Source organism: Struthio camelus, chromosome 1 (genome assembly GCF_040807025.1).
Source record: "Struthio camelus isolate bStrCam1 chromosome 1, bStrCam1.hap1, whole genome shotgun sequence".
NCBI classification, from domain to species: domain Eukaryota; kingdom Metazoa; phylum Chordata; class Aves; order Struthioniformes; family Struthionidae; genus Struthio; species Struthio camelus.
In genome coordinates, this window is record NC_090942.1 from 3,345,318 (window position 1) to 3,359,786 (window position 14,469).

Here is a 14,469-nt window from a genome sequence, read left to right on the forward strand (position 1 = left end):
TCCCAGCTACTGTAATTTCCTCCTGTCCAGATGTGGGCAATGAAAGACATGCATAAGTCCTGCCTGGTGCATCCTCTGAGGGGTAGTACAAACCCTGCTCTATTCCGCAAGCTAAACAACCAGTCCTCCTTGCTTCTGTCCTCTGCTGTTATTTATCAGTTAACCCAAATTGCAAATTATAGCCCTTAGAGGCTCCAGCAGTGATTGGGCCTCCAGGCTGCAGGATGCAGGGCAAAAAACCCAAGCACACAGACAAAAAGGAAGGGGTGAGTGCCAGCGGCACGCAGAGAAAAGCCCTCTTCCAGGGCTGCTCAGATGGCTGTTGGAAGACAGCAAGATAACTCCAGGCTCCCAGTTTCCCTGCTTTGCCCCAAAAGGCTGGTGAGGGGTTGCTCCTGTGCTTGCCTGGTGGCTGCCAGCACTGACAGCCGGTTGAGGCTCTTCCCTCTGCAGATGATCTTCGCCTACCAGGTTCATTATTTCTGAAATGCCCTTGTCCGCTGCAAAAGTGGACTTATCTAGCCTCTCTAGAGTTTCTCATTTGAGTCTCTTTAGTTTCCAGATCGAATTTACTGGCTTTGCAAGGAGAAGGTTCTCCTTGCTGCCCCCTCCACCCCTAAATGTGGGAGAGGCTCACCTTTGTATCTCAAAGTCAATCGGGTTTCTCACCTGCCCGGGCCTCAAAGATTTTGTGACTGGCAGTGTATCTCCTTTTATGCTGTGCCGGCCACTTATTTTAATGGGCAGATTTTCTTTTGTTGTGGCAGCTCAAGTCCCAGGCTCTGCAATGACCTCTGGGCAGATGGCTCCTGTTGCAGAACAGGGGCTTTTAGTTCGCTCTTCAGTTTATAGGTCATGGCAGTTCCCATTTCCTTGTCCTGCAGCTGCGCTGACTCTGCAGGGCTAAGAGGAGCAAAATATAGTAAAATATACTGGTAAAATAGATATCTTAGTAGTTTAAAAGAATAATTTCTTCCTAGGTCTGGCTGGTGCCTGATCAAACCGATGTCTGTTAGAAATATGGATCGTAACTTATAAGTGACGGGAGCCAGTGTTCAGGGTCACCACGTGATGTTTCTGAAAGCAGGACTCAAACAGGGCCAGCTTCTCTCTTCTGATACTCTCTCAAGGATGGACTCTTTTGAAAGAGGAATCGTTGTGCAGGGCGAGCTCATCCCGTCGTCGCTCGGTCCATCGTAATAAAGGTTGTTAAAAGTCCTGCGTGACTGCCCTGTGTATCCCCGCGGAGAATCCCCTCTTGCTGGCAAGACAGTCTTGCGAACTCTGCAGTGTAAGCTTAATTTTATTAAATATTTGTTTGACCAGAAAGGAGAAGCAGGACAGGGTAAACATGCCTAAAGTAAATGTGAAATGACCTTTGGTCGTTGTCTATCAAATGCTCGGGGCTACAGAGATAGGGAGGGCAGTGGGAGCCCAAGGCGATCACGCAACCGCCTTGAAATTCTGGCTACTGTGAGAATTTTGAAATATTTTGGCGGCAGATGCTCTACAAGCCCAGATTTATTCTTTACACTACCAGATCTAATCAGTCTACAGGTCAAAAAAAGATTTATTCACGTTAATATTTCTTGAAATAAATTTTGCAGTTCCTGTGATGTTAGAAGAGTTGTACAGATTGGAAAAAGCTGTGAATCCAGATCTATGTCATTGCCACATCTTTCGTCCTGCTTGCATTTGCAAACGGAATGATTTCTACCTGCCTCCTCAAGCCCTTGTGCAGAGCTGGCTGTCATCACCTTTGCTCAGCTCCCTGATTTCAGGAAAGTCACTCTTTGAAGGAGGTGATATGACACTGACCCATAAGCAGTAGATGCAAATCACGAAGGTCTTCAGAGCTGGGGTCAGGCTCATGTCCTTTTTAAAAGCAAGAGGTGTTTTGTGAAATTCTGATCCTGATGTTAAACAGGGAACAGAGAGGAAGAGGCCTCAGCCCATTGCACAGCCAATGATTAGCAGGGACTTCTGCTGGTGAGACCCAAGGCAGTAGTACTCCACCTCCCACACGCTCCACAGGGCCAAAAAGGGCCAAGGCTGCTCTTGGTACTGAAGTAGCCATAAAAAGGAAGAGGAGGAGCTGGAGGCAGAGGGATATATTGAATGGAAAAATGCATTTCCATGGTGCAAAGACAGGGCTTGGTCATGTGCTCACCAAATTACAGAAGTGGTTTGAACCCCTTGTAGCTCCTATCGCTCTGGTTAAAATGCAGGAGACTTTAGGGACTCAGCAGTGCAAGGAAGTCCCCTTCCCTCTCTCTGGTGCGTCACCAGGCCAGTCCCTGGACACTAGTGCCTTTTGCCTCTGGCTGCACTGAAAATTGCAATGCAAAGGTGCAAAGCTGGGCTGTTAGTTTCCCTACTTCGTGGTTCTTTAGACTTTATTACTGCTGATAGTTGTACAGCCCTTTTCTCCTCAGTGCTCTGAGATCACCAGTGGAACTGTATCTCTCTTTTAGATGATTTCTTCTTGGCTGTGCCATGGGTGGAGGGCAGTCTCCCGCTGAGAGTCCAAGGGACGAGGGGACCCGGTGTTCAGTTCCCTCCTTGCTTGGCTGTGTGCTCTCTGCAGATGTGGCGCTGCACGCTGGCAGACCAAACTGGCCTCCAAACTGGACAGGCGTGAAGCAGCTTAAGTCTGGAAGCCACAGAGAGCCTATTCAAACAGGCTTGTTCTGGACCAACATCTCCCTGAAAGAATATTAAATGTCAGAACAAAGCTGGCTTCTTCCTGGCTAACTTGGAGGGCTGCAGAAGAACTCAGTATCCATCTGGACTTCTCCCTGTAGGCAGGTCCCTGACCTTCTCCAGGCTTCAGTCCCTCATCCAGAAGAGCAGAACAGTAATCCTTCTCAAGTTCTGTCTTCTTAGACAGCAAATAAATGAATGGGTCAAAGCTGGTAGTACAAATAATGATATTGCTTGATGTTTCTACCATTAGCCTTCTGCACAGCTCTAGCTTCCAGTGGATTTCTGTGCTGCGCTGTGGGGCACATGTTTGTGTAACGGAGGGTAAGAGGGTGCAGATTTATTTTTCTGCTATGTGATTACTGCTCTTTCTACCAGCATCGTTTCTTTCAGGAGGGTTGCCTTTGTGCTTGTTCTCAGTAGAGAGCTCAGAGATGAGAAAGGGAGGATTAGCAATTAAACATGCTCGGATGATGACACGGTTGTGAAGGAAGGAGGAGGCAAAAAATACTCCACAGTAATGTACTTTTGTTTTCTTTTCTCTTTGCTTGTAGGACAAAATCTGCCAGGGAATTGGTGTTTTGAAGACACTTACAGCTTTTAATCCTTGTTCTCTTGGGAATACAAACTTTTCTAATCATGCCACCAGCCATGTGGAAATGGACTTGCCTGGTTTCTCACCTCCTGCTCTCTGCCACAGTGTCATCTCTTGCTAGGCAGCAGCCACCCCACCCAAAGAGGCCCTTCATCACTTTCAGTGGAGACCAAGCAGAGGGAACCTTTAATCACTTGGTGGTTGATGAAAGAACTGGGCTTATTTACTTGGGAGCTGTCAACAGGATCTATAAACTCTCCAGTGACTTGAAGGTCCTGGTGACCCATCAGACTGGTCCTGATGAAGATAATCCCAAGTGTTATCCTCCTAGGATAGTTCAAACCTGCAATGAACCTTTGACTCCCACTAACAACATCAACAAAATGCTCCTCATAGACTACAAGGAAAACCGACTGATAGCCTGTGGGAGTCTTTACCAGGGCATCTGTAAGCTTCTGAGGCTGGATGATCTCTTCAAACTGGGAGAGCCCTTCCACAAGAAGGAGCATTACCTCTCTGGGGTGAACGAGAGTGGCTCTGTTTTTGGAGTCATTGTTTCTTACAGTAACATGGATGACAAGTTGTTCATTGCCACTGCCGTGGATGGCAAGCCTGAGTATTTCCCCACTATTTCCAGCAGAAAGCTCACCAAAAACTCCGAGGCAGATGGGATGTTTGCATACGTCTTCCATGACGAGTTTGTGGCATCTATGATCAAGATCCCCTCGGATACCTTCACCATCATCCCTGACTTTGATATCTACTACATCTATGGCTTCAGCAGTGGTAACTTTGTCTATTTCTTAACTCTGCAACCTGAGATGATTTCACCACCTGGTTCTACCACGAAGGAGCAGGTTTACACCTCCAAGCTGGTTCGGCTGTGCAAGGAGGACACAGCCTTTAACTCCTACGTTGAGGTGCCCATCGGCTGTGAGAAGAATGGAGTGGAGTACCGGTTGCTTCAGGCAGCCTACTTGTCCAAGGCTGGAGCCATCTTAGCGAGGTCTTTGGGTGTCAGCCCTGAGGACGATATTCTCTTCACAGTCTTCTCCAAAGGTCAGAAAAGGAAGATGAAATCCTTGGATGAGTCTGCTCTTTGCATCTTTGTCCTGAAAAAGATCAACGACCGCATCAAGGAGAGACTGCAATCCTGCTACAGGGGTGAGGGGACGTTAGACTTGGCCTGGCTCAAAGTCAAGGACATTCCCTGTAGCAGTGCGGTAAGTCAAGCGTCTAACCAACTAAGCTTAACTTCTTCATGGGTTTGTTGAGTGGCTCAGTGATTAGGGCAAGGAACGAGGAACTGAGCCTGCTTTGTTCCAGTCGCGATTCTGCCTCCAGCTCACCACATGACCTAATTTAACCAGTTCATGCCTCAGTTTGCTCATGGATGAGCAGAGGAAGATATCACTTTCTGACTTCCCAGGAATGTTATGACTGTTAATGAATTAAGCCAAGGGGCCTTGCAGTCTTTAGGAAGAATTGACCCGCTCTCGGTTTTTCGCTGTGTAATTCATTATGGGTGAAATCATGCTTCCTTCTGAAGTCTTGCCTCATACCTTAACCAAAATAGGATTTAGATAATGTCAACACCTTGTGCTGGTTTCTGTGTCTGCTAGTGGAATTTTATCTTCCTGAGCTGGAGCTGGAGTAGGATTTGTTCAGGGAGCTTTGTGAAGCTGAGGCTTCATTTCTTCTAGGACTAAGAAGTACTGGTCATTAACCATCAAAGTCCCTTGTCTTCCTGTTTCTAGTCAGCTCTGCGCTGTCTGTGCACTGAAAAATTAAGGTCTGGCTACAAATCAATGTTTAAATGCTACAAGATTTAAGGGTCGGATTAGGGGAGAGATTGATCTACCTGACCTACAAATCATCTTAAGAAATTATCTTATTTACTCCGTCAATTCAGTAAACTACCATTGCAGAAATCTGCGTCAACCTAGCTGGTATAGCGCCGCCTTTGATACGATGCACAGAAATCAGCATTACAGCCTGTGCTGCATCCAGGCTGCTGTACTCGTTGCCTCTCTGGGCTTTGATGTCCTGCCTTAATTAGCTCTTTCAAGTGAGAGGCAAGTTCAAGTCTGAGCAAAGGGAATACGGAGAAACACCAGAGTGCTTTTCTGCCCCATAATCTCATGGCAGAGGCAGGACTTGGGGTGGGAGGTCGCTCCAGCACTGTTTGTACCCAGAGCTCCTTTACTGGGGGATCCCTGCTGCTGCTCCTTTGCTGGACGAGGAGGGACTGAGAGAAGCACAGAAGGAGGAGGAGACTGATCCCGACTTACTCTGTCCTAATCCCCTTTTACACCTGTGCCCTCAGCATCATCGTGTGAGCTCACGCTGCTCTCTCAGCCCTGTGCCGCAGGTGGGGAGGTTTGGGCTCTTCTTTTCAGTGGGCTCTCTTCTGTCTAGACCCGCCTCAGTAGCAAAACTCCATATGGAGTATTGCACAGGGAGACAGACTATACCCAAGTCTGGCTTTGATTTTTTTGTTTTACCTCACGACCGCTGCACATTCAAAGAGCTGGCTTTAGATTTAAGCTGTTTCCCGTTGGAGTTACTTTCTTGAACTGTTAAGCCTTGCCATGTATTTGCAGATCAAGTCTGCCTGTGCTCCATATAGATGCTTTTAATATTGGACCTCTCGAATCAGGAGGTTTGGAGCCCATCAGTCACCCGGCTCCTGTGGCTTTAGACACGAGCAGAAAGGCCAACAGCTTCCCTGTGCCCCTTTTGGTGACTCCTAGATGAAGATGACTGATAGGATTTGGAGGCATAGGATTGCAGAGGTTGGGGAGAGGACAAGGAACAAGCGACTGGGTGACACAACCAGGGAAAACTGCTACAGCACTTTTGTGACCGCATTTCTTCTCTGTAAAGCAGAGATGCTAATGTTTCGCAGCTGGAGAAAGAGCCTGGAGAGCCCTGAAAAAAAAAAAGGACTTCTGAAAAGTGTAACAGCTGTGGGCTGTGCTCTCCTTAAACTGAGTTTACTTAGAGCTGCTGGCAAGCCCTGTCCGAGTTCAGCTGTGCTGCCCAAGAGACGAGGCATTACTGATTTGGCTGCTATAAGGTTTGCAGAGTTCAGCCACTAAGCTTGGAAAACATTTGGTGGATGGTGAAGTATTTTAGAGACGGGATACCTGTCTGTGAGGGCCTTGTCTCCTTTGCTTACGTCCTCATTGCTATTGCATTGTTCCTCTCCCTTTTAGTACATGTACCTGCAGCAGGTATAAAAGCGGTTACAAAGCCACCAGTGTGACTGTCGCTGGTTTATGCGGACAAATGTTTCTCTCTTGGTGCAGATAGAGGTTTAGCCTGCCTGTGCTCAAGGCTGAAACTGAACTTCGGCTTTGCTGCCCTGCCTCCAGCAGCTGAAATCCTGCATGTGAACGGATACAGCTGACACGCTTGCCAGTTAGCAGATAGGTAGAGAGAAGCAGTGGGAAAGCTCCATCCAGCATTGCAGAGAAACCCTGTTAGAAGACATAGTCCAGTCTTTCTTTGTGATATTGACCATAGGACCATGGAGTCTGGAGCTGGGCTCACCACACTGTCCCTGCATCCCGGAGCACGGTCAGGTCTGGCTTTTGACATCACATATTTTTCTAACAGGGCAATAACTGACTCAGAGAGGGTCTGTGTGTGAATCTGCTCCTGTTTCTGCCTTGGTGTAATGCTTGTTCAAGGTCACTTCAGGGCAAGTGGAGTCTCTCAGGGACTGTTCCTGGCATGGCTCTCCTAGCCTGCACTATGTGCACAAATAATTGCGGGGAGGTGGCGGAGCAATGCGCTTGGCTGGAGCAGGAAAGCGCAGAGTCTGCAGCTTCTCCGGTCAGGCAGCTTTGCTGGTGCAGCTGGAGCTGGGACAGCTGAGGTCAGGTAGGACCTGCCAGCAAGCTGGGTTGAAGGCACTATGTGTCACAGTCAATGAGTAGTTGGAGACGCCGTGTTTCCAGATGTCCTGCAGAACTGGATGTCCTTGGGACTTGCCCTGGTCTGGTTTGCAAACCTGGTGTGACGGCAAAGGATGGAAGCACAACTGTGTAATGAGTCTGTGCCTCTGTCATGCTGACAGTGCATGTCTGAGGGAATTAAACCAGGCGCTGCAGGTTTCAGCAGGGTAACAGCAGAATTTTCAGACTGGGAAACGTGAAAGCCCGTAGATGAAGGGAAGATCCTCAATGCATGTTCCCCCCCGCCCCGACGTTACAGCTGTCCTCCTCTTAATCTTCAGCATAAATCAGGGAAACCCGATCAATTTTTATGACTGGGCAGCTGATTTGCAAATTGGTGATGTTCACTCAGGTGATGAATAGCTCCAGGTAATACCTCTCTGGTTTTCTTCTCTGTCAGTACCTTGCAAATACATGATAATAACTCATATTTAAACGGTATGCTTGACCCGAAATGCTTAGAAATTCATACAATCAGAGGAAAATGGGGCTGGGAAAAAAGAGCCTTATGAGGTCATCTGGTTTGCCCTTCTGCCTTCCTTACAGCATTCCTGACAGATGTTTGTCTCACCTATTCTTAACCTCCAGTGATAGAGATTCCTCTCTCTCCCTAGATGATCTGTCTTTGCTACCAGGAAGCTTTTCCTTATGTCTAATCTAAATCTCCTTTCCTGATATTGAAGGCATTACTACTTCCGTAGCCACAGAGGACACATTCATTCTCTTCCTCTATCTAGCAACTGCTTTGTGCATCACTGAAGTGCAGCAGCTCCTGTGGTGCAGGACGGTGCATCAATCCACGCAGCACAGTGAGCGAGGGTGTACAGAAGTGCAGGGTACTTGCAGAAGGAGGGGTTGTTCGGGGGAAAAAAAGGTGTTTTAAAACTGGAAACAATCTTCGTGTTGGAAAAAGAAGTCTGTGGTTCAAGTATGCTTCCCAAGCTTCGTAATTAACCGAAAGTATTGTTGATACCATTATGAAGTGCTGGTTATTTTTAAAACAAAGTCAGTATGGGAGGAGGAAGGAATTGAAAACGGGCTGTTTCAGTACAGGACTTGATCACTGGGCGATGTGTTGATTTGCAGTAGTATGGAATAGAATTAACAATAGGTGCGTTTTGAAACCCACTAAAAATTGCGCTACAGGGAACCTCAGTCGTTGAGCCAAGGGAGCCTTTTCCACTCTTCAGGAGAAGTCGAACTGCTGTGTGGGACACCCAAGGGTGGAAGAAGAAGAGGAAAGTGTTGGAGACTGAGCGTGCCAGGGTCTGCTGGGGAGGTGTGAGAGGAGCAGGGATCCTTGCTGGAGCCTTGGCTTGCAACGAAGCTCCAAATACGATGTCTTGCTGGCATGTGATCCCAGCTGTCAGCTTAGGAACTGGTTCCAGCCCAGGGCTTTTATCCTGGGAGATCTCAGTCTCTTCGTCAGCCTGATCTGATTCACAGCATCACCTGCCGCACCGCAGACTAACAAACTCGAGTCCCTGAAATGAAAAGGTGTCACCTCCGTCACTGCAGCTTTTACCGGATACACAGTGCAAATATCTGTCCAAGATAATCAAAATGCCTGTCCCCAGCTATTGCCTGGCTTCTGCCTGTTGCTGGTGTTTTCTTTTCCTTTTGGCAGGAAATAGAGTTTGACTGTTCAAATTACTGTATTCAATCTCTTCCTGTTTTTCATGGCAGCATTGTCACTTGGGGGAGAAAAGAAATGTTTTTGAAGCTGACCAGCCAACAAAAGGCCTTGTGTAAAGAGCTGGACAATATTTTTCCAACACTTCGCTAATGGAGGGTATGCGAAGTGGTATATTTGGGATTCGAGTCACTGGCTGATCGTCGACTTGGCTACGAAGGCTGCTTCTGAAAAGATGCTTCAAGGCGCTGCTGCACTTAGCAGTGCCCAGAGTCCTGTGAGTCCTGCGTCCCCTCTGTATGTCTGTTCCTCCCATGGGCTCCCTCCTGTTTTCCCCGCAATCCTTCTGCCCATCGCAGATGGTTCATGGAGCTGGAGCGCTGCTCGATCTTTGGGACTCGTCCATGGGTCCTGTGATGCGTAGGCCTGCTTCATGCCATCAGGCTAGGAGGGGGCATTTCCCGCTCCAGTGACAGAGGGCTGTGTATATGGTATAAGATAAAGTCAACCTGACTCCAGATGCTGCTGGCGAGGGGGTGGCCACTATTTTCCTACAGTTTGCCTATTTCTTTATTTTCTTCTTCCTCCCAAGGGCGTATCAGCTTGCATTTGTCATCTCTGGTGCTAATAACACCCAGGTATGACAAAGCACCTCTGAGATGCCAAGATGGGGAGCAGTGTTATCCCTGTTTTACAGGAGCGGTTGCTAAAGCACAGTAAAACGTGACTTGCAGCTTAGCTGCGGTTTAGGATTCAGTTCACTCTTGAATCCTGGTGCTGTGCCCAAAGGTCCCAATTGCTGCAGGAAGAGGAAATAAGATCCTTGCTGTTGGGTTCCTCTGTAGCAAGGGAGATAGCAAAACAGAGTCCTTTAAAAAGAAGAACACAGCCTGGAGTTGCTGGAAAGAAGAGGGCATTTCAAGGGGCTAGAAGAAAAGTTACTTTATCATTTAAAAAAAAAAAAAAAAAGGAATTGCTATCTCTACCTGTCACTTACCCCATCATTTTCCCTTAAAAGAGAAAGGCTGAGGTGAAATGGAAGGTTGCTTATTTTTACTTGGGCCCTGAAAAAAGGAATACATGGAAGGAGGTCCATGTGATGCCGTTGCTTTCACATTTTTCACACCAGCGCCTGCCCGTTTCTCCTTGCCTGGATTGGACGGGTATGTGAGCCTGCCTTTTGCCTTGGGGAATGACTCACAGTCACAGGAGCAGGCTATCAGTTTCATTAGATCTCATAGCGTCACTGCTAACTAGTAGAGCTATCGTAAGTAAATCTCTGCAGGGTCAACGCCACTCATGCTAGCGTGGTAGGGCTTTTTGCTCATCTCTATTGGAAGAGCCACATGTAAGAGTTTTGTGCGTGCTCTTTTAGTCCACGTTATACAGGCCTACGTTTGCGATCCGAAGGTCCTTCTGGGTTTCCTCCTTGCTACTCTGCAGCGCCCTCTTAACGGCATGCCTGTCAGCTCAGTCTGACTCTGCTGTGTCTCCTCGCCAGGCTAAAAACAAACTGCAGTTAGTCCAAAACCGAAAGCTCGTATTTCTGCCTTCCTGGGAGATCTACCTTCAGTACTCTTGAAGTTTTAAGGACCACTTCTTGGTCAGCCTTGAACGGTGCTTTCCTTTTTCTTACTCTAAAGACGCGAGCAAGAGCAGAACCCAAAAAGTGACACAGCACAGGCTGTGCAGAGTCGGTAGGCTCAGAAACGCAGCAGTGCCTCGCAGGGAATGCTCACTGGAGACTGTGAGACGGCGCAAACAGGCTTCTTGCTGCCAGCTCTGTATTTGTGTAATTGGTCACATCAGTTTGTATTGGACGGCATTGCGTTTGTGTGGAGTGTTTTGTCGGAGAGACTTGCTGAGCCCAGCAACTCTGATAAGAGATGACAGGCGTCCTTCGTCCACGCTGCGAGCTGGAGTGGTGCGAAGGCTTTATTGCAGGGGCCGGCCCTGGCCTGGCATTTGCACTACTGAACTCTGTAGTTTGCAAGTCCCTCCATCCACCCACCTTCTCACTCCTCGTTTCTCCGTCTCTAGAAGGTCTGACCGTGGCCTTCCCGGCAAAGCAGGTGGTGCTCTGACATGAAAGACACTTCATCGGGGACAAATGCTGTTGCCTTGCTACGTGGGGCAGCTTGGGCAAGAGGAGAAGCAAGGAGCTCTCTCCAGCAACTTAGCTGGTGTTTCTCATGGTTATTTTCAGGGGTGAAAGTGACCTGAGATATCTGGGGCTGTGCTTCCCAGGCTAATGGAGAGCAGCTGAATTCAAATCTCCACCGCTCTGAAAAAAGTCTTGACCCCTCTGTAACCAGACTTAGGAAAGTCTCCCCATCTCTTCCTCTGGGAGGCGTCTAGGCAGGCTCATTAACTAACTAGCATTAATTCATTGATTAGCATGCCCAGTGTTCATGGTCTGCCAGGGTCAGGACAGTTGAGGCTTAATGGAGTTGTGAGATCACTGCACTGGGTGAGCACAAGTCTTCTCCAATAACTGTGTGAGCTCTCAGTTCAGCCTGGGCATAGCTTCTGGCAACAGCTCATTCCCCTGGACATCCTCGAAAGCTCACCGCTTCTTTGGGAGGACGTGCAAATGCCAACCTGATGAGCGCTCATTTGCATGGCTTCTCAAGCACTGCATGGATTCATCTTCACTTTTCCCTTGGTGACAGCCCTTTCTCCAAAGTGCCACCTCTGTGCTTTGAGCCAGCAGGGATAAGGACACTTCCCTGTCTCCGTAAAGTACTTGGCACACCAGGCAGGAAAAGTGGCTTTGGAGGCCCTGGGGAAGAGAGGAAGAAAAAAAAAACAAAACTCTTAAGCACCTATGTAAAGTGAAGCTTGTACTTAAGTGCTATAAATCAGGGCCTAATTGCATGGAGAGGATGATTGCGTTTGAGGTATTAAGTATGTTCCTCGATATTAAACATCTGTCCTTGAAAGGATACCTCCAGATCAGTGCGCATGCATAAATAATACTGGCTGTAATTAGTTGCCTTCATACCATAACCCTGTCCCAAAACCCTCCTTCAAAAATCCTCCTTTTTTCTCTTAAAGTAGAGAGAAAAAAAGCAAGCTTCGGAAACGGCCTCCTTCTCAAACCCTTTTATTTACTTCCCGAACATAAGGAAAGAGGAAACCCTATGCCTTTAAGTGGCCAGGGGCCAAACCCGTGCGCGCTGTGCTGTTCCCTCCTGGCTCCTTGCGTCTGTTTGACCCTACTCACACAAAATGTTCATTGAGGACGGCTCAGGGCCCAAGGCTGCTGACGGGCTGTTGTGTCTGAGATATTTAAGGCGCAGCTCCCTCCCCCACTGTGATCCCCTCCCCAGCCCACGTAGGCTCTGCTTCAGCATCTCTCAGCATCAACCTAGGGTCCTGGTGGTCCCTCAGCAGCTGCTCCTGCAGGTGAGTGAGATGCTGGCTTCTCCATCGTTGCCTGCACTCCTTGCCACAGGGATGATTAGATTTGTTGCTGGGAACTGCTCTTCATTGCTTCCCTTGCAAGCGACCCAGGCTGTTTTCTTATGTGGTTGAGACGCGCTGGCGCACGTGGCTCAGCCTTACATTTTTTGAGGGCTCCATATGATCTCCTTGCTTTTGCTTCCACGCTGGCTGATCAGCTCCTTCACAAACCTGACCTCATATTGCCTCGCCGGGAGGTCGCCTGGCAGGCCGAGGGGAATGCTTACACAACAGCTTTTTTTTTAAAAAAAAAAAAAAAAAAAAAAGCACTAGCAGAACTCAGCCATCCTGGAAAAGCCAGAAGCGAAGTAACTTCAGCTCCCTGCATGAGTCCAATGCTATTTAAAGCATCTCCGGATTGGGGGCAGGCGAGCACTGGGGTTTGTACAATAACTGTTCTGTTGAGAAAAGGAGTCGAGGGTATGCTGCATTCAGCATTGCTTTATGGGCCAAATCCTGCATAGACCCTTTCTTGCTTGCCTCATGCAAGTGGAGCTGTGCAGCGTGAAAAACAGTACATGGCCTGTCTTACTGCTTGGAGAATCAGCTAATATGTATAATCTCTGGGAATGGTCTGATGAGCTCTCTATATTTATTTTATATTCCGTCACATGCGTAACATAGCGCTTTTTTTTTGGCCCCTGAAATAAGCAAGTTTACTTGTTTCCCCGGAAAAGCTGCAGCTGGAGATCTCCATTCCATCAGGTGGGGTTTGCACAGGTGTTGGACTTGTCTACCTAAAGGATGGCCAGTGTCAGGAGGCAAGATGGAGATGAGAAAGGCCATTGTCCCTACAGAAAAATGACCAAGCCCTATCTGACCATATTTCTGCCCCTGCCTGGGCAGGACTTTGGACAGGCCCAACACGGCGTCTGCGATGAGATGTGCTTTTGCTGTATCTTTGTTCGAGAGAGCATTTAATAACACTCTCCATGTCTTCTGGTAACATGACAACAGTATTGGGACCTTGTGTCGTGTTTGCCCCCATGGCTCAGTGCACGGGCAGAGGCAACATGCACCTGGCGGGGGAGGTGTGCCCAAATTCAGGCTGGAGCTGCAGATGAATTCTGGATCTCCTGACAAACATCTACTTCCAAATCATCCTTCTTGTCAGACCTGCTCCCTTGCACAGGTAAAGGTCAGGGAACGGACCCTTGCTTCGCTTGCTAAAGTGCAAATCTTCACCGTACGTTTCTTTCAGCAGTAGCAAATCTTCTTGCAGCAATGCCCCCCTGAGAGTGCGCAGTGATTGTGGATGTCCATGAGATAGATAGTGTGTTTTTATTGCCATCCAGTGAAGGTACGGGGGAACCCAATCCCAGAGGTTTCTGTAAAGTATCATGCTAGGTCTCTGGGGCTGAGACTTCTGGGACTTGAAGCTGAATAATAAGGACTCAAGTACAGACTCTGCTGCTGTAGTATGTATATGCTTCATATAATAGCAATGCAGTCCACAGTATCCAAAATCTTCCCTGTGCCATCAACCTCTTGTCACTTAACTCTAGCAGCTACCAACTGTTGCAACCCCAGTATTTTCTGCTTTATGGTGCAGATTCTGTGGAAGTAATATTTAAAGTAGTTAAAGAACCACTTGAAGCACAGCAAAGGCACGACAGCCAGTTGTGTGTGCATCTAAATGGTGACTCCACGGAAAGACAGAGAGACCTCTGTTTCCTCCATACAGTATTGAAGTTGGCATAGCTGATAGAGCATGTGGGTGACATTAGATCAGTAGGAACAACATCGTATTTTCCCTGTTTCAATGTCATTACCCCGTCGTTGTCAGTGTTCCAAAATATAATAGGATTTGTTCAGTTGATTTATCCTGTAAACAAGTGATATTAGCCAGGCGCGTATTCGGATACAGACAGGGAGGGGGAGAGGCAGAGTAAGAGAGCGTGCAGAAGGGAATAATAAAAACGTACTCCTCCTAATGAGGGAATGACCCAGCACTTATCAATGGGTCGGGGCTATTGGTCGGGATCCCGAGCCAAGAAACACAGGGCCGTAATTGTAATGGTGTCCCTGCTCCTGAGGGCTGGCTGCAGCCTTCGGCTGCACAGTCCCGCTTTCAGATGCAGGGAGAGTTTGAGCTTAATGGCTTGAGTGAA

General features: G+C 48.1%; 1 protein-coding gene across 4 annotated transcripts in view; it reads left to right on the forward strand.

Annotated features, from left to right (window-relative positions):
* Window positions 1–14,469, forward strand: part of PLXNA4 (plexin A4) — a 461,571-nt gene that overhangs the window by 24,766 nt on the left and 422,336 nt on the right. For all 4 annotated transcript variants that reach the window (XM_068953849.1, XM_068953915.1, XM_068953978.1 and 1 more), the window contains one exon: window positions 3,258–4,521. In XM_068953849.1, coding sequence (XP_068809950.1) covers window positions 3,343–4,521 — 1,179 coding nt within the window. In that variant the 5' untranslated portion in view covers window positions 3,258–3,342. The remainder of the gene's footprint in view (window positions 1–3,257; window positions 4,522–14,469) is intronic.